The 21,392-nt window shown below is 43.7% G+C and overlaps 1 protein-coding gene and 1 long non-coding RNA gene across 4 annotated transcripts in view; one reads left to right on the top strand and one right to left on the bottom strand.

Moving 5' to 3' along the window:
• Positions 1 to 21,392, bottom strand: part of LOC133557339 (alpha-N-acetylgalactosaminide alpha-2,6-sialyltransferase 1-like) — a 55,073-nt gene that overhangs the window by 15,248 nt on the left and 18,433 nt on the right. For 2 of the 3 annotated variants that reach the window (XM_061907735.1, XM_061907733.1), the window contains exons 4-6: positions 11,241 to 11,403; positions 8,133 to 8,271; positions 6,744 to 6,847 (exon numbers count right to left, since the gene is read on the bottom strand). In XM_061907735.1, the coding sequence (XP_061763719.1) occupies positions 6,744 to 6,847; positions 8,133 to 8,271; positions 11,241 to 11,403 (406 nt within the window). The remainder of the gene's footprint in view (positions 1 to 6,743; positions 6,848 to 8,132; positions 8,272 to 11,240; positions 11,404 to 21,392) is intronic. The other variant, XM_061907734.1, reaches the window with a different exon arrangement.
• LOC133557340 (uncharacterized) overlaps positions 16,330 to 21,392 on the top strand; it is a 252,154-nt gene continuing 247,091 nt past the window's right edge. The window contains exon 1 of the long non-coding RNA XR_009807748.1: positions 16,330 to 16,359. This is a non-coding gene — a long non-coding RNA (uncharacterized LOC133557340). The remainder of the gene's footprint in view (positions 16,360 to 21,392) is intronic.

The following is a 21,392-nucleotide window of genomic DNA, read 5'->3' as shown; positions in this document are numbered from 1 at the left end:
CTATCAGTAAGATAAGAGTTAAACCAATAGTTGATCAGAGTGGTAAATGCAGCGGATTCCTGCATACCGAGAAACAGTAGATAACCTAAATCAGTGTTTTTCAACCTTTTTTGAGCCAAGGCACATTTTTTGGCGTTGACAAAAATCCGTAGGCACACCAGTAGCAGAAATCATTAAAAAATGAAACTCAGTTGACAGTAAAAAGTCTTGGATACGACTTTAAACCATAACCAAGCATGCATCAATGTAGATCTTGTCTCAAAGTAGGTGTACTGTCACCACCTGTCACATCACACCCTGACTTATTGAGTTTTTTGCTGTTTTCCTGTGTGTAGTGTTTTAGTTAAATAAATGATAAATGATACTTTTCTACCTTCAAGGTACTCAAAGCGCTTTGACACTACTTCCACATTCACACACACATTCACACACTGATGGAGGGAGCTGCCAAGCAAGGCGCTAACCAGCACCCATCAGGAACAAGGGTGAAGTGTCTTGCTCAAGGACACAACGAGGTTGGTACTAGGTGGGGATTGAACCAGCGACCCTCGGGTTGCGCACGGCCACTCTACCACTGGCCCACGCCATCCCTCTTGTCTTGCGCTCCTATTTTGGTGCTTCCTGTAGAAATGTCATGTCTTCCTTTGAGCGATATTCCCCGCATCTACTTTGTGATCATGTTTTGTTTAGTTGTGTTAGATTACCTCAAGACTCCATTAGTTCCTGTTCTTTCACTCCATTGTTTTTGTTTCCATGCCTACCAATCAGTTCACCTGTCCTCACGACTCACGCACCTGTTTTCAAGCACCACAGCACAATTTAAGCCTGTAGTTGCCAGGCAGTCAGCCTCTACACACCCTTGTTATTCATGCTGATGATCCATGCTGCTCTTTTTCATGTAAGTAAGTACGTTTTCTTAATTGATGCCATAGTTTGCAAGTTTTGTTTTATGTCCATAGTTTTGCCTTTGTGCGTGTTTTTGTTTTCATAGCCAAGTTTCCTACCTCCACTGTGAGCGCCTTTCGTTTGTTCCTTTTTTCGAGTTAAGATTAGTCGCTTTGCACCCGGGAAAAAAAAAAAAAAAAAATCACACCATAGTCCACGTCATGACAGTTTTAGCAATCAAGAATGTTTCAGTTGTTGTTATCCTTCTTTGTGGGGACATTGTTGATTGTCAGGTCATGTTCAGTAAGTCTTTGCTGTCGTCCAGCATTCTGTTTTTTTTTTTTTTTACTTTGTAGCCAGTTCAGTTGTAGTTTCGTTCTGCATAGCCTTCTCTTAGCTTCAATGCCTTTTCATAGAGGCACTCACCTTTTGTTTATTTTTGGTTTAAGCATTAGACACCTTTTTACCTGCACGCTGCCTACCGGCTGCCACCTACTGATATGGAAGAGTATCACACGGTTACTCCGCTGAGCTCCACAACCACGCATAATTTGCAGACTAATATTTCTGGTTTGCAAAAAAATATTTTTAACCCAAATAGGTGAAATTACATGATCTCCCACGCCACACCAGACTGCATCTCACGGCACATTAGTGTGCCGCGGCACGGTGGTTGAAAAACACTGACCTAAATGACTATGGTTATACAACGTAGAAAACACAAGACTTTGCTGTGAAAATGTACATACACATTTTTTTCAAATGCATTCGCAAATACTGCACATGCAATCTTATACTCTGTCTAAACTAAAGATTTTGCAGAATGTACATTTAAATGTACAGCATACTTTAATTCTTTTAGGGGTTTGTGTTAAAGCACAAGCTTAATTGACTTTTGGCTAACGAGATGTTTCCTTGTATTTTTGTGGCAAGTGGTTTCAGACATTGAGGGGTTATGTCGATGTGCTTCATTGCAAACGGCGTGGAAATGAACCACGCTTTGTGTTTGAGTGTGTCGGAACTGGTCGCTAGCAGCTGTTTAACACATTTTAACCATGTTGTTTAGTTGACCATTGAAAGGTTGTACAAATACAAATGCTTTCCTGTCTTGCCTCTGGTGAGGGCGGTCGCATTTTTTCCCCGTTCCCTCTTCTCCCAGCTTGCTCCCTTTGTTTTTGTCTTGCCGGAACTTTTTTGAAGCCTCTTTCTTTGCGCTGTCCTCAAATCTAAACATCAGGCATGGATATGATCAGCTGGACTCTCGACGCAATTGACAAGGTCTTTTCGAAGAGGAAAAGAGGTTCGGAGGAGCCTGGCTGCCCTGATGGAACCATTGCTGCGGGGTACGTGAGAGATTCCTGGGACAAATGGAGAATCATGTGCCATCGAGGACGTGGAAGACATCTACCTATTTGAAACCGTGATCGCGGGACACTTGCTGATTGGGCTAGGCATTGCTCTGGTGTATCGTCAAATTCGTAAGACGACGGCAGCCCCTCGAGGAGCCCAAAGGCTGTTCGTCGCAATGGATGGTTTAGGCTGGGCTGTGGGAACACAGACCGCGGCGATTTCTGAACTGAATCGCAAGATGGATCACATCATGGAGAATCTTGCGGAAAAGGAGAATTTAATTGAATTTGAGAGCTACCAACATGGACAAATGGAACAGACAAGTTATTGTTTTTGTCTACTCGCGGAAATCAAACATCCTAATCTGCGATATGACTCCCTCGAACGGCCTTGACGCTGTGGAAAAAGGACCAGGCTGGGGACACCTCAATGAGAGACGCTTTTGACCTCCCGCCCTCCTCAACGACACCTGGAGTCGAACTTTTGCAGATCGGCCTCAGTTTAAAAAACATTACATCATCACACCCAAGACAATTGGGCATACACCCCCCCCCCCCAACTCCGCCCTTATGTTGCGAGTTTTTCGCAATTAAATGTAACGTGTTTACGTGTGCATTGCACGGAGGTTTTTTCCCACTCCAGACTAGGCCCCCCCCTTAGGAACCTAGTCACGATTTTAAGGAACCTAGTCACGATTTTATTTTTTTACTCATCTTCTTCCCAAGCGTTTTACCTTTTCCTATCTTTTACGGGGCCCCTCGTGGCGACCCATCAGCGTTCTTTTTCTGTAACCCTGTAGACTGTTTGTCTAATCTTAAACGGGTTTGTGCTGTAAACAAAAAATGTGTTGTACTTGTTGCAATGATAATAAAGACCTACCTACCTACCTACCTACCTACCTACTTCCAAGTTGAAATCCTTGTGTACCGCTTACATGTATCGGAAAGACAGGCACTTTACAGGTACTAGTATTGGTGACAGAGCAGCATGCTGACACAGTGATTAATGCTGGTGATTAACTGAGAACTGCCCGCTTTCCACAATATAAACAGCGTGTCTGCCCAATGACGTTATAACTGTAGCATGATCGAGGGCGAATTTTTGGTTTCTTATGTGGGTTTATTGTTAGGCAGTTTCAAACGTCCTCCCAGCGCGGTAACAAAACACAACAACAGCAGTCACGTTTTCGTCGGCCGCAAATAGCAATGTTGTGACACTCTTAAACAAGACAATACTGCCATCTACTGTACGTGCATATGTGACAATAACATCTACGGCTTTTAGAGAGTGCAGTGCACAACTGAGCACACAACAAGGAGACGAAGCAGAAGAACAAGGAAGATGAGTAAGATGAAGAAATACGCTTGTAACTTCCAAGCCGCAGCTGCGATTGGACCTGGATAGCCTCCGGGAAGAAGTAGTGGTAGTTAGAAAATTAGTGACAGAGAATAGAACAAGGAAGGACAATTCAACCCGTAACTCAACAATCAGTTGAGTGTTATGTGTGTGTATATGTGTAAATAAATGAACACTGAAATTCATTTATATTTATATATATACATATACATATACGTATATATATATATATATACATATATATATACATATATATATACATATATATATACATATATATATATATACATATATATATATATATATACATATATATATATACATATATATACATATATATATATACATATATATACATATATATATATACATATATATACATATATATATATACATATATATATATATATATATATATACACATATATATATATACATATATATATATATACACATATATATATATACACATATATATACACATATATATATACATATATACACATATATATACACATATATATATATACACATATATATATATATATATATATACATATATATATACCTATATATATATACATATATATATATATATATACACATATATACATATATATATATACACATATATATAAACACATATATATACACATATATATATATACACATATATACACACATATATATATATACACATATATACACACACATATATATATATATATATATACACACACATACATATATATATATATATTTACATACAACATATATGATATCTCCCCTTTTTAACTTTTGTTTTTCTCTTTCCCTGTAAACAAACAAAATCACTATGTACATGCATTCACAGTTTTTCTTTTTCCCACCCTTTTTTTTTTAAGTCTCTCATGTTCACAGAGTCAGTACATATATATATATATATGAAATACTTGGCTTTCAGTGAATTACATATATGTATAAAAGAAATACTTTACTTAGTGAATTCTAGCTGTAAATATACTCCCCCCTGTGTTTGTGATGCTAAAGGCGCCGTAACACACCGCTTCCCACCTACAGCTTTCTTCTTTGATGTCTCCATCATTCATTGAATAAATCGCAAAAGATTCAGCAACACAGAAGTCCAGAATTCTGTGGAATTATGCGATGAAAACAGACGACTTATAGCTGGGAACGATGCTGGAACAAAATGTCCTCTAAATTGCCTGACGTCACGCGCACGCATCATCATACCGAGACGTTTCAGCAGGATTTTTTGGGCGCAAAATTTAGTAGAGAACATCCACGATAGAGTTCGCAACTGTCGGTGTTAAGAGAAAAGCCCTGCCTCTACCGGAAGTCGCAGACGATGACGTCACAAGTGTGATGGCTCCTCACATATTCACATTTTTGTTAAAGGGAGCCTCCAACAAAAAGTGCGGTTTAGCTCGGTTGGTAGAGCGGCCGTGCCAGCAACTTGAGGGTTGCAGGTTCGATTCCCGCTTCTGCCATCCTAGTCACTGCCGTTGTGTCCTTGGGCAAGACACTTGACCCACCTGCTCCCAGTGCCACCCACATTGGTTTGAATGTAACTTAGATATTGGGTGTCACTATGTAAAGCGCTTTGAGTCACTAGAGAAAAAGCGCTATACAAATATAATTCACTTCACTTATTCGGACTGAGAAAACAACAATTTCCCCATTAATTTGAGCGAGGATGAAAGATTCGTGTTTGAGGATATTGATAGCGACGGACTAGAAAAAAAAAACGAGTTAGAAAAAAAACGCAAATGCAATGGGACGGATTACGATGTTTTTAAACACATTTACTAGGATTATTTTGGGAAATCCCTTATCTTTCTATTGTGTTGCTAGTTTTTTAGTGAGTTTAATAGTACCTGATAGTCGGAAGGGTGTCTCCACGGGTGTCTTGACGGCCCAAGCTCAGCTTTTCTCCGGTAAGAAGCGACTTTTTAACCACAATTTTCTCACCGAAACCTGCTGGTTGACATTTGGTCTGGATTCATGTTCGCTAGTAAATTTTCACCTCCGGGAATTTTAAACAAGGAACCACCGTGTGTTTGTGTGGCTGAAGGCTAAAGCTTCCCAACTCCATCTTTCTACTGTGACTTCTCCAATATTAATTCAATCAATCAATCAATCAATGTTTACTTATATAGCCCTAAATCACTATTGTCTCAAAGGGCTGCACAAACTACCACGACATCCTCGGTAGGCCCACATAAGGGCAAGGAAAACTCACACCCAGTGGGACGTCGGTGACAATGATGACTATGAGAACCTTGGAAAGGAGGAAAGCAATGGATGTCGAGCGGGTCTAACATGATACTGTGAAAGTTCAATCCACAATGGATCCAACACAGTCGCGAGAGTCCAGTCCAAAGCGGATCCAACACAGCAGCGAGAGTCCCGTTCACAGCGGAGCCAGCAGGAAACTATCCCAAGCGGAGGCGGATCAGCAGCGCAGAGATGTCCCCAGCCGATACACAGGCGAGCAGTACATGGCCACCGGAACGGACCGGACCCCCTCCACAAGGGAGAGTGGGACATAGAAGAAAAAGAAAAGAAACGGCAGATCAACTGGTCTAAAAAGGGAGTCTATTTAAAGGCTATTTAAATTGAACAAATTGCAAAAGATTCAGCAACACAGATCTCATAAATACCGTGTAATTATGCCGTTAAAGCAGACGACATTAAGCTGTGTGTGTGCGTAGCGCTCATACTTCCTAAAAACGCGTGACGTCTTGCGTACACGTCATTATTACACGACGTTTTCAAGACGAAACTCCCGGGAAATTTAAAATTGTAATTTAGAAACTAAAAAGGCCGTATTGGCATGTGTTGGTTGCAATGTTAAAATTTCACCATTGATGTATAAACTATCAGACTGCGTGGTCGGTAGTAGTGGCTTTCATTCAGTAGGCCTTTAAAGTACCTTCGTCGGCACAAACGAGACCTTTAAAACGGTATAACACATGTGGGGGTTCGTTGGCTGGTTTGTCTGCTATTAAGCGTAAGAAAAACGTGCAGAAGTATAATAAAAAAATGACGCTTGTATTGCAGCAGGCCCATAATAATAATGACAAACCGAGACTGACTACAGTTAATCGCAGCATAAGAAAATAATTCAAATAAAACTCGACTTTCATTACCTTGTGTTTTTGAACTGGCCGACTGGCACAATTTCTCCTTTGAGGAGTCCTCCCAGGAACTGAAAGTCCCTCAAGTTCGCTGGCATCAGCACGTATTTGATACCCTGCAGCGGCACAAAGCGAGCAGTCAGTATCAATCATCAATCAATCAATGTTTACTTATATAGCCCTAAATCACTAGTGTTCAAAGGACTCCGGCTTGTTAGTGATTCCCAAAGCCCAAAAAAAGTCTGCGGGCTATAGAGCGTTTTCCGTTCGGGCTCCAGTACTCTGGAATGCCCTCCCAGTAACAGTTCGAGATGCCACCTCAGTAGAAGCATTTAAGTCTCACCTTAAAACTCATTTGTATACTCTAGCCTTTAAATAGACTCCCTTTTTAGACCAGTTGATCTGCCGTTTCTTTTCTTTTCCTTCTATGTCCCACTCTCCCTTGTGGAGGGGGTCCGGTCCGATCCGGTGGTCATGTACTGCTTGCCTGTGTATCGGCTGGGGACATCTCTGCGCTGCTGATCCGCCTCCACTTGGGATGGTTTCCTGCTGGCTCCGCTGTGAACGGGACTCTCGCTGCTGTGTTGGATCCGCTTTGGACTGGACTCTCGCGACTGTGTTGGATCCATTGTGGATTGAACTTTCACAGTATCATGTTAGACCCGCTCGACATCCATTGCTTTCCTCCTCTCTAAGGTTCTCATAGTCATCATTGTCACCAACGTCCCACTGGGTGTGAGTTTTCCTTGCCCTTATGTGGGCCTACCGAGGATGTGGTGGTGGTTTGTGCAGCCCTTTGAGACACTAGTGATTTAGGGCTATATAAGTAAACATTGATTGATTGATTGATAGTGTCTCAAAGGGCTGCACAAACCACCACGACATCCTCGGTAGGCCCACATAAGGGCAAGGAAAACTCACACCCAGTGGGACGTCGGTGACAATGATGACTATGAGAACCTTGGAGAGGAGGAAAGCAATGGATGTCGAGCGGGTCTAACATGATACTGTGAGAGTTCAATCCATAATGGATCCAACACAGTCGCGAGAGTCCAGTCCAAAGCGGATCCAACACAGCAGCGAGAGTCCCGTTCACAGCGGAGCCAGCAGGAAACCATCCCAAGCGGAGGCGGATCAGCAGCGCAGAGATGTCCCCAGCCGATACACAGGCAAGCAGTACATGGCCACCGGATCGGACCGGACCCCCTCCACAAGGGAGAGTGGGACATATAAGAAAAAGAAAAGAAACGGCAGATCAACTGGTCTAAAAAGGGAGTCTATTTAAAGGCTAGAGTATACAAATGAATTTTAAGGTGAGACTTAAATGCTTCTACTGATGAGTATGAGGGCCTGGCTGGTACACGACGCCAACGACGAGCGGGAGCTTCGGGCGCGACCTACCTCGTCGTGGGGGATGGCCTCGTTGTCGTACTTCTTTAAAATGGACATGGAGGTGGTGATGGTGTGAGCCGTGTGGACGTAGACGCTCGTTTTGTTCCCCACGTCGCTCTCGTAACCTTTGATCACGGCCCCGTTCATCCTGACACACAAAAACAATGTGCAATGTTAGCGTCGCGTACAAAACCCAAAACCGGCGAAGTTGTCACATTGTGTAAATGGTAAATAAAAACAGAATACAACGATTTGCAAATCCTTTTCAACTTATATTCTTATATTGAAGGGGTGGCATAGCTCGGTTGGTAGAGTGGCCGTGCCAGCAACTTGAGGGGTTGCAGGTTCGATTCCCCCTTGTGCCATCCTAGTTATTGCCGTTGTGTCCTTGGGCAAGGCACTTTACCCACCTGCTCCCAGTGCCACCACCCACACTGGTTTAAATGTAACTTAGATATTGGGTTTCACTATGTAAAGCGCTTTGAGTGACTAGAGAAAAGCGCTATATAAATATAATTCACTTCACTAAATATTCAATTGAATGGACCTGCAGAGACAAGAGACTTAACGTTCGAACTGACAAACTTTGTTATTTTTTTTGTAAATATTAGCTCATTTGAAATGTAATGCCTGTGACATGTTTCAAAAAATCTGGCACAGGGCAAAAAAAGACTGAAAAAGTTGAGGTATGCTCATCAAACACTTATTGGGAACATCCCACAAGTGAACAGGCTAATTGGGAACATGTAGGTGCCATAGAAGCATTTAAGTCTCACCCTTAAAACTCATTCACGTTGACCCGGAACCGTATTGTACCGTATGTCCCGGCAAGAAATCTGCGTTCTAAAGACTCCGGCTTATTAGTGATTCCTAGAGCCCAAAAAAAGTCTGCGGGCTATAGAGCGTTTTTCCGTTCGGGCTCCAGTACTCTGGAATGCCCTCCCGGTAACAGTTCGAGATGCTACCTCAGTAGAAGCATTTAAGTCTCACCTTAAAACTCATCTGTATACTCTAGCCTTTAAATAGACCTCCTTTTTAGACCAGTTGATCTGCCGCTTCTTTTCTTTCTCCTATGTCCCCCCCCTCCCTTGTGGAGGGGGTCCGGTCCGATGACCATGGATGAAGTACTGGCTGTCCAGAGTCGAGACCCAGGATGGACCGCTCGTCGGGACCCAGGATGGACCGCTCGCCTGTTTCGGTTGGGGACATCTCTACGCTGCTGATCCGCCTCCGCTTGAGATGGTTTCCTGTGGACGGGACTCTCGCTGCTGTCTTGGATCCGCTTGAACTGAACTCTCGCGGCTGTGTTGGAGCCACTATGGATTGAACTTTCACAGTATCATGTTAGACCCGCTCGACATCCATTGCTTTCGGTCCCCTAGAGAGGGGGGGTTGCCCACATCTGAGGTCCTCTCCAAGGTTTCTCATAGTCAGCATTGTCACTGGCGTCCCACTGGATGTGAATTCTCCCTGCCCACTGGGTGTGAGTTTTCCTTGCCCTTTTGTGGGTTCTTCCGAGGATGTTGTAGTCGTAATGATTTGTGCAGTCCTTTGAGACATTTGTGATTTGGGGCTATATAAATAAACATTGATTGATTGATTGATTTGTATACTCTAGCCTTTAAATAGACTCCCTTATTAGACCAGTTGATCTGCCGTTTCTTTTCTTTTTCTCCTATGTCCCACTCTCCCTTGTGGAAGGGGTCCGGTCCGATCCGGTGGCCATGTACTGCTCGCCTGTGTATCGGCTGGGGACATCTCTGCGATGCTGATCCGCCTACGCTTGGGATGGTTTCCTGCTGGCTCCGCTGTGAACGGGACTCTCGCTGCTGTGTTGGATCCGCTTTGGACTGGACTCTCGCGACTGTGTTGGATCCATTATAGATTGAACTTTCACAGTATCATGTTAGACCCGCTCGACATCCATTGCTTTCCTCCTCTCCAAGGTTCTCATAGTCATCATTGTCACCGACGTCCCACTGGGTGTGAGTTTTCCTTGCCCTTATGTGGGCCTACCGAGGATGTCGTAGTGGTTTGTGCAGCCCTTGGAAAGACACTAGTGATTTAGGGCTATAATAAGTAAACATTGATTGATTGATTGATTTATTTCACATACAAATAAAGTGAGAAAAAAGGTAAGTGGTCATGTATGTTGTTACATTTTTCATAGAACTGAAAGCGTACCATAGCTATATCGTGGTATATCGTTATCGTGATATAAAATTATCCATATAGTGATATTAATTTTTTTCCATATCGCCCAGCACCAATTCTCAGGCACATTTTACTTTAACCTTCCTCTTGTGTTAGCTTTCTGTTACCATCTCTTATGTTAACGGGTCGGTTTCGACCCATGTCTTAAATCAGCTGTAAAATACACTAAAAACAATGATCTATCATCCAATTTGTTTCTCATCTCTTTGGTTACCTCGTTAGGTTTCCTTATCCATGAAAATATTGGTTTTAAGATTTTTGGTGTGGGCCATTGGGCCTTTTTTTTGTCAGTATACCCCTCGATTTCAATTTTTAAAAATGGTAAAACAAACCTCAAGAGAATCGTATAAATAAAAAAAAGGTTGTTGTGTTACCTAACTATTACTGAAGGGTATTAGAACACATCTCTTAAATAAATTAGTTTTATTTATTTTTTCATTTTAATACAACTCTATACTGAATTGACCTCAAATGTCTGGACATTTTAGTTTTTAAATGCATAAAAGAACCACATAAATTTTGTTTGTTTTTGTACTGGATAACAAGGTAAAATGAGAAATCCACTAAAGTTCACATGATTGGGAGAGGAGCTGGCTGTCAGTGTGTTCAGTTTTGGCTCTACTTAGTGCTTTATAGTCTTATTTTTTATAACTGGGTCGAAACCGACCCTAACAACACCAAGGTCATAATTTCAACCAGAGCATTTTATAATTTAGTGAAACAAAAAAAAACAAGTTTTATTTTGTTGAAATAGAGGTTCCTGACAAAGTCAAAAAGCCTTGATGCATAAGAATAAATGTATGTGTTTTTTTATGCATTTAAAAACTAAAACGGGTCGGTGCCAACCCTAACACAAGACGAAGGTTAAAAGAAGCGTGTATAACGACAAGAAAAAAAAATCACCGAAAGATGAAGTCGTGTGCATCGATTTCTTTCCCCATTTTGGAGCCGTTGAGGATGCCGGCGTTTCCCACCACAGCGCAACGAATGCAGCCATCGCCGCCGGGCTTCGGTTCGAAGAGTGGCTCCTGTGGCCTGGGGATCAACTTCACTGAGGGCATCACTTCTGAAAACAACAAAAACATCAATAAATCAATCCTTGCAACAATGATCCGTTACACATACATTGCTCAAACTAAGTTGTGTTGTATAAACCAGCGATTAGAACTATAATAAGCAATAATGAATCTGATTAGATCAAATTCTACTTTTTAAAAATGTCATTATATCCTACTTTTTTACCTGAACGTGCTCTACTCCTTGATGGCACTGCTGTACTCAACGTGATCAAAAGGGATTTTTACCACGCAATGTACCACGGTTATTATGTACCACAGTCACTATATACCACAATCATTATCAAATCAAATCAACTTTATCCATAAAGCACATTTAAAATTTACCACAGGGGTTGCCCAATTGCTGTACAATAGGCAGGTTAAAAGACATCACAAGGAAGAGATATACATAAATAAATATATATATATATATATATGTGTGTATGTAGTGTATATATGGGTTGACGGGTATATATATATATATATATATATATATATATATATATATATATATATGTATCATTAACACATCCGACACGTACGTAGGATTAACCGAAGGAGCGTTCAAAACAAGATGGAATAATCATAACGCCTCCTTTAGAAACCAGACTTTGCGGACTTCTACAGAACTCAGCAAACACATTTGGAACCTCAAAGACAATAATGTTGAATATTCAATAACATGGCAAATTCTTGCATCCAGCACACCTTACAACAGTGGTAATAAAAGATGCAACCTATGCTTAAAAGAGAAACTGTTTATTATATATCATCCAGATCTGTCATCCCTCAACAAGCGCAGTGAAATCATTTCAACATGCCGCCACAGACGGAAACACCTCCTAGGTAACACATGAGCCAATCACCACGCCCCTACGCCTGCCTGTACCCACCCACTCTGTGCTCTTTATAAACCATTGTATGTGAATGCTTCCATTAAAATCTCCTGATGATTGAAACAGTTCTGTAGAGATGAAGTAGTCTTGTGATTTTTCCCACACCTACATATGTATATATATATATATACATAAATATATATACTTTATATAAGAATACATGAAAGTATATATATATATATATATATATATATATATATATATATATATATACATACACACACACACATATACACCACATATATAATATATATATATATATATATATATATATATATATATATATATATTAGGGGTGTTGGAAAAAATCGATTTCAATACAAATCGAATCGTTGTGCGATTCAGAATCGATTCTCATTTTTAAAAAATCGATTTAAAAAAAACAAAAAACATATATATACACAGCAATACCATAACAATGCAATCCAATTCCAAAACCAAACCTGACCCAGCAACACTCAGAACTGCAATAAACAGAGCAATTGAGAGGAGACACAAACACCACACAGAACAAACCTAAAGTAGTGAAACAAAAATGAATATTATCAACAACAGTATCAATATTAGTTATAATTTCAGCATAGCAGTGATTAAAAATCCCTCATCGACATTATCATTAGACATTTATAAAAATAAAAAAAAGAACAGTGGCTTACACTTGCATGGCATCTCATAAGCTTGACAACACACTGTGTCCAATGTTTTCACAAAGATAAACCAAGTCATATTTTTGGTTCGTTTAATAGTTAAAACAAATTTACATTATTGCAATCAGTTGATAAAACATTGTACTTTACAATTATAAAAGTTTAAAAAACAAAATCTACTACTCTGCTAGCATGTCAGCAGACTGGGGTAGATCCTGCTGAAATCCTATGTATTGAATGAATACAGAATCGTTTCGAATCGGAAAAATATCGTTTTTGAATCGAGAAATTTAATAGAATCCGAAAAAAATCGATATATTATCGAATCGTGACCCCAAGAATCGATATTGAGTTGTGTGGTCCTCTGTTCTCTGTTGTCCTCTGTGTTTTTTATACACTTTGATTTCTATTTTACTGTTTTAATTGATTTTACCCTTTAAAATAGTTTTTAATCATATTTGTTTTTATATTGTTTTTATATTTATTTATTTTTTGCCCAAGCGCATTGTGAGGGTCTGCTGGGAACGTCTGGCAGAGTCTCCTGTCAGAGAGAGTTTCAATTCACACCTCCGGGAGAACTTTGAACATGTCACGAGGGAGGTGCGGGACATTGAGTCCGAGTGGACCATGTTCCGAACCTCTATTGTCGAGGCGGCTGATTGGAGCTGTGGCCGCAAGGTTGTTGGTGCCTGTCGTGGCGGTAATCCCAGAACCCGTTGGTGGACACCAGCAGTGAGGGATGCCGTCAAGCTGAAGAAGGAGTCCTATCGGGTTCTTTTGGCTCATAGGACTCCGGAGGCAGTGGACGGGTACCGACGGGCCAAGCGGTGTGCAGCTTTAGCGGTCGCGGAGGCAAAAACTCGGACATAGGAAGAGTTCGGGGAAGCCATGGAAAACGACTTCCGGACGGCTTCGAAGCGATTCTGGACCACCATACGGCGCCTCAGGAAGGGGAAGCAGTGCACTATCAACACCGTGTATGGTGCGGATGGTGTTCTGCTGACTTCGACTGCGGATGTTGTGGATCGGTGGAGGGAATACTTCGAAGACCTCCTCAATCCCACCAACACGTCTTTCTTTGAGGAAGCGGTGCCTGGGGAATCTGTAGTGGACTCTCCTATTTCTGGGGCTGAGGTCGCTGAGGTAGTTAAAAAGCTCCTCGGCGGCAAGGCCCCGGGGGTGGATGAGATCCGCCCGGAGTTCCTTAAGGCTCTGGATGCTGTGGGGCTGTCTTGGTTGACAAGACTCTGCAGCATCGCGTGGACATCGGGGGCGGTACCTCTGGATTGGCAGACCGGGGTGGTGGTCCCTCTCTTTAAGAAGGGGGACCGGAGGGTGTGTTCCAACTATCGTGGGATCACACTCCTCAGCCTTCCCGGTAAGGTTTATTCAGGTGTACTGGAGAGGAGGCTTCGCCGGATAGTCGAACCTCGGATTCAGGAGGAACAGTGTGGTTTTCGTCCTGGTCGTGGAACTGTGGACCAGCTCTATACTCTCGGCAGGGTTCTTGAGGGTGCATGGGAGTTTGCCCAACCAGTCTACATGTGCTTTGTGGACTTGGAGAAGGCATTCGACCGTGTCCCTCGGGAAGTCCTGTGGGGAGTGCTCAGAGAGTATGGGGTATCGGACTGTCTTATTGTGGCGGTCCGTTCCCTGTATGATCAGTGTCAGAGCTTGGTCCGCATTGCTGGCAGTAAGTCGGACACGTTTCCAGTGAAGGTTGGACTCCGCCAAGGCTGTCCTTTGTCACCGATTCTGTTCATAACTTTTATGGACAGAATTTCTAGGCGCAGCCAAGGCGTTGAGGGGTTCCGGTTTGGTGGCCACGGGATTAGGTCTCTGCTTTTTGCAGATGATGTAGTCCTGATGGCTTCATCTGACCGGGATCTTCAGCTCTCGCTGGATCGGTTCGCAGCCGAGTGTGAAGCGACCGGAATGAGAATCAGCACCTCCAAGTCCGAGTCCATGGTTCTCGCCCGGAAAAGGGTGGAGTGCCATCTCCGGGTTGGGGAGGAGACCCTGCCCCAAGTGGAGGAGTTCAAGTACCTAGGAGTCTTGTTCACGAGTGGGGGAAGAGTGGATGGTGAGATCGACAGGCGGATCGGTGCGCCGTCTTCAGTAATGCGGACGTTGTATCGATCCGTTGTGGTGAAGAAGGAGCTGAGCCGGAAGGCAAAGCTCTCAATTTACCGGTCGATCTACGTTCCCATCCTCACCTATGGTCATGAGCTTTGGGTCATGACCGAAAGGATAAGATCACGGGTACAAGCGGCCGAAATGAGTTTCCTCCGCCGGGTGGCGGGGCTCTCCCTTAGAGATAGGGTGAGAAGCTCTGCCATCCGGGAGGAGCTCAACGTAAAGCCGCTGCTCCTCCACATCGAGAGGAGCCAGATGAGGTGGTTCGGGCATCTGGTCAGGATGCCACCCGAACGCCTCCCTAGGGATGTGTTTAGGGCACGTCCAGCTGGTAGGAGGCCACGGGGAAGACCCAGGACACGTTGGGAAGACTATGTCTCCCGGCTGGCCTGGGAACGCCTCGGGATCCCCCGGGAAGAGCTAGACGAAGTGGCTGGAGATAGGGAAGTCTGGGCTTCCCTGCTTAGGCTGCTGCCCCCGCGACCCGACCTCGGATAAGCGGAGGATGATGGATGGATGGATGGATTTTTTGTTTTTTATTCAGTCATTGGTGGAGCATAATATATATATATATATATATACTTTTTTTATTTTATTTTATTTATTTATTTATTTTTTTTACAATTGTTTTTAACATGGCTGTGCAGCACTTTGGAAACGTTATTGTTGTTTAAATGTGCTATATAAATAAAGTGGATTGGATTGGATTGAATCAAATTGTAGCTGAGATAGGCGCCAGCGCCCCCCGTGACCCCAAAAGGGAATAAGCGGTAGAAAATGGATGGATGGAATCGTGGGACACCCAAAGATTCACAGCCCTAATATATATATATATATATATATATATATATATATATATATATATATATATATATATATATAAAATAATCCGTTCATGAATGAGTAGACCTGTTCGGCCACCGTGTTCAATGGAGAAGTCTGATCTACAAAATTTGCAGGCAGCATCCCCCTTTCCCTTCGAGCTGTCCTGGATGAAATAAATACAAAATTTCCAATTATTTTGGAACTTTGGAATATTCATTTTCTTACTCGTCGTCGCCATGTCTCTTCTTCGTTTTTCTGCTTCGTCTCGGTTATGTTTTTGGACATTACTACTTGCTGTAGTTTTGAAGCAATGCATGATGGGAATCCGGATGTTGTGTGTCAGTGTATTAACGTGCCGGCTGGAATAAACAAGCTGAGTAATAGCTCCGTGCCTGCCTACTTTATGGGTTATAGATAAGCCTATGGATAGCGGAGACATATATAATAGTCTCCTTTTCAGGTGAGAGAGGACGCTAAAGGCGGTGCCTTTAAGGCACGCCCCCAATATTGTTGTCCAGGTGGAATTCGGGAGAAATTCGGTAGAAATTCAGGAGAATGGTTGCCCCGTGAGATTTTTGGGAGGGGCACTGAAATTCGGGAGTCTCCCGGGAAAATCAATCAATCAATGTTTATTTATATAGCCCCAAATCACAAATGTCTCAAAGGACTGCACAAATCATTACGACTACAACATCCTCGGAAGAACCCACAAAATGGCAAGGAAAACTCACACCCAGTGGGCAGGGAGAATTCACATCCAGTGGGACGCCAGTGACAATGCTGACTAGGGGACCGAAAGCAATGGATGTCGAGCGGGTCTAACATGATACTGTGAAAGTTCAATCCATAGTGGCTCCAACACAGCCGCGAGAGTTCAGTTCAAGCGGATCCAAGACAGCAGCGAGAGTCCCGTCCACAGGAAACCATCTCAAGCGGAGGCGGATCAGCAGCGTAGAGATGTCCCCAACCGATACAGGCGAGCGGTCCATCCTGGGTCCCGACGAGCGGTCCATCCTGGGTCTCGACTCTGGACAGCCAGTACTTCATCCATGGTCATCGGACCGGACCCCCTCCACAAGGGAGGGGGGGGACATAGGAGAAAGAAAAGAAGCGGCAGATCAACTGGTCTAAAAAGGAGGTATATTTAAAGGCTAGAGTATACAGATGAGTTTTAAGGTGAGACTTAAATGCTTCTACTGAGGTAGCATCTCGAACTGTTACCGGGAGGGCATTCCAGAGTACTGGAGCCCGAACGGAAAACGCTCTATAGCCCGCAGACTTTTTTGGGCTCTAGGAATCACTAATAAGCCGGAGTCTTTTGAACGCAGATTTCTTGCCGGGACATACGGTACAATACAATCGGCAAGATAGGCTGGAGCTAGACCGTGTAGTATTTTATACGTAAGTAGTAAAACCTTAAAGTCACATCTTAAGTGCACAGGAAGCCATCGGGAGGGTTGGTAAGTATGGTCCGTATATGACATATACAATGTAAATTAGCATCAACCTAGCACATTGAGAAAAAGTAGAGCCTTACTTTTGAGTGCTTTCTATTAGGCATCCTTGCTTTGTTACACAGGTATATTTTTTTTATTTAAAATAAAGCACTTTTTTTTGTTTTGTTTACAAATTTGTTGCAAACCCACACTTTGTTTGGTTGCATAAAAAGACACAAAAAGTTTTCCATATTATGGCACATGTCTAATTTCATGTTCCAAATTTAGTAAAGCTGACAAAAATCAAAACATTGCTGGTTACATACAAAATGAGAATGATAGTGAAATATGGGAAATGTGGCCCCAAAACAACGCAGTTGAGTAGCCAAGCTCTAGAGAATCTCATAAAACGGTTTTATTTCTGATTTACACAACGTGCCAGCTTCACTGCTTTTGGGTTTTGTACAACAAAAATGTATGGACTTATTTTTGACATGTTTTTGAGTGGGGCGCTTTTGAATCCTTGAGGATTTTAACTATTGGTTTTGAAAAGGAAAAATATCAAAATGGCCCCCGCATGCTTTGACATTTATTTGTGCGGCCCTCAGAGGAAGAAGTTTGGACACCCCTGTCCAAGAGGAATTGAATAATACTGATGTGGCGTTCACGAACGAGTTAGGTTTTTAGAACAGCTCTTTTAGGTAAAAATTGAGAACCAATTTGGGAGTCGTCTTTGTACAAAAATGTCCCACTCGGCATTAAAGGCCTACTGAAACCCGCTACTACTGACCACGCAGTCTGATAGTTTATATATCAATGATGAAATATTAATATTGCAACACATTTTAAATTTTCCGTGGAGTTTATTGTTAAAAACGTCGCGGAATGATGACGCATGCGCGTGACGTCACGGACTGTAAGGAAATAATAGCGATGCACGACATAGTGGCTAAAAGTCGTCTGCTTTAACCGCATAATTACACAGTATTTTGGACATCTGTGTTGCTGAATCTTTTGCAATTTGTTCAATTAATAATGGAGACGTCAAAGAAGAATGCTGTTGTTGGAAAGTGGTGGATTGCAGCTGTCTTTAGCAACCGAAACACAGCTGGTGTTTCTTTGTTTGTTGTGAAGCTTTAACACAGAGCGGTCAAGCGAACATGTTTTCTCTACGTCAACCAGCATGTCTTTGGATGGGAAAATTGTGATATTAAGTCTTACCGGAGAAATCAGTGGATTATGGGACTTCCTCCTGCAGCTCAAAAAGGCAGCTGTGATCTTGGCTCCTCTGAGACACTGGCGTTCACCGCAGCCATCCGACTTTCAGGTATGTCTTTAGAATCTCACTAAAACACTATTAAAACAATAAGCAGATAAGGGATCTTCCAGAACTATCCTAGTAAATGTGTCTAATTACATCTGAAACGCCACCTCTTTTTATCTAGTACTTCACTCTAAACGTCCTCATCCACAAATCTTTCATCCTCGCTCAAATTAATGGAAAAATTGTCGCTTTCTCGGTCCGAATTGCTCTTACTGCTTGCTCCCATTATGAATAATGTAAATATGTGTGGAGCCCTGCAACTCGTGATGTCACGCGCACATACTTCTGGTAAAGGCAGGGCTTTTCTATTAGCGACCAAAAGTTGCGGTATTTATCGTCGATGTTCTCTACTAAATCCTTTCAGCAAAAATATGGCAATATCGCGAAATGTGAAATGATCAAGTATGACACATAGAATGGGCCTGCTATCCCCTTTTAAATAAGAAAATCTCATTTCAGTAGGCCTTTAAGTACTTGTGTGTACTTTTACTGCTGTACCAGCCAGCAGGAAATATTAGCGCCAGAAAAAAAGTAGTTCAACAGGTAGTGTCTCACAGTTTACCATTCATTTTGTGTGAACATATTTTCCTTTGCACTTAATCAGTATGGTTTTGATTGCACAATAAAGTTTTTTTTTTTTAAATAAACATAGTGATCTCAGGGAAATGGAAACACCTAGAAGAATGCCTACACAGACAGACAGACAGACCGACCGACCGACACACACACCGACCGACCGACCGACACACACACTGACCGACCGACCGACTGACCGACAGACAGACACACCGACCGACCGACCGACCGACCGACCGACACACACACCGACCGACCGACAGACAGACACACTGACCGACCGACCGACCGACAGACAGACACACCGACCGACCGACACACACACCGACCGACACACACACCGACCGACCGACCCACCGACAGACAGACACACCGACCGACCGACACACACACCGACCGACCGACCGACAGACAGACACACCGACCGACCGACCGACACACACACCGACCGACCGACCGACCGACCGACCAACACACACACCGACCGACAGACCGACAGACACACACACCGACCGACCGACCGACCGACAGACAGACACACCGACCGACCGACCGACCGACACACACACCGACCGACCGACCGACACACACACCGACCGACCGACCGACCGACCGACAGACAGACACACTGACCGACCGACCGACCGACACACACACCGACCGACCGACCGACCGACAGACAGACACACCGACCGACCGACACACACACCGACCGACCGACAGACAGACACACCGACCGACCGACCGACCGACACACACACCGACCGACCGACCGACAGACAGACACACACACCGACCGACCGACAGACACACCGACCGACCGACACACACACCGACCGACCGACTGACCGACCGACAGACAGACACACCGACCGACCGACCGACACACACACCGACCGACCGACAGACAGACACACACACCGACCGACCGACAGACACACACACACCGACCGACCGACAGACACACCGACCGACCGACACACACACCGACCGACTGACCGACCGACCGACAGACAGACACACCGACCGACCGACCGACCGACACACACACCGACTGACCGACAGACAGACACACCGACCGACCGACCGACAGACACACCGACCGACCGACCGACCGACCGACAGACACACCGACCGACCGACCGACCGACAGACACACCGACCGACCGACCGACCGACCGACACACACACCGACCGACCGACCGACCGACACACACACCGACCGACCGACAGACACACCGACCGACCGACCGACACACACACCGACTGACCGACACACCGACCGACCGACCGACCGACACACACACCGACCGACCGACAGACACACCGACCGACCGACACACACACCGACCGACCGACCGACACACACACCGACCGACTGACCGACCGACCGACAGACAGACAGACACACCGACCCACCGACAGACAGACAGGACAGACAGATAGTACTTTATTGATTCCTTCAGGAGAGCTCCCTCAGGAAAATGCATTATTCCAGCATCAGTGTTAATATTACAATAATAATAAATTAGGCTTCACGGTGGGAGAGGGGATAGTGCGTCTGCCTCACAATACGAAGGTCCTGCAGTCCTGGGTTCAAATCCAGGCTCGGGATCTTTCTGTGTGGAGTTTGCATGTTCTCCCCGTGAATGCGTGGGTTCCCTCCGGGTACTCCGGCTTCCTCCCACTTCCAAAGACATGCACCTGGGGATAGGTTGATTGGCAACACTAAATGGTCCCTAGTGTGTGAATGTTGTCTGTCTATCTGTGTTGGCCCTGTGATGAGGTGGCGACTTGTCCAGGGTGTACCCTGCCTTCCGCCCGATTGTAGCTGAGATATGCGCCAGCGCCCCCCGCAACCCCAAAAGGGAATAAGCGGTATAAAATGGATGGATGGATAATAACAAATTAAAATATTACAATAAGAATAAAAATAAAAAGCAACAATGAGAATACAAATATAACAGTGAAATAAGAATACAACAGAAATTATGTTTTAGAATAATTTTCACAAATAGAGTATAAATTGCAAACAGCCCATATTATTACTGCTCTTACTTCAACTTTTATTATAGTTCCGCACGTTTCTCTTACGCTTAATACGTGACGAGCCGGCCAACAAACCCCCACATATGTTATACCGTCGAAAAGGTCTCA

The sequence above is a fragment of the Nerophis ophidion genome, linkage group LG08 (assembly GCF_033978795.1).
Source record: "Nerophis ophidion isolate RoL-2023_Sa linkage group LG08, RoL_Noph_v1.0, whole genome shotgun sequence".
NCBI lineage: Eukaryota > Metazoa > Chordata > Actinopteri > Syngnathiformes > Syngnathidae > Nerophis > Nerophis ophidion.
The sequence above is the reverse complement of the archived record's forward strand: the minus strand, read 5'-3'. Positions and strand labels throughout refer to the sequence as shown.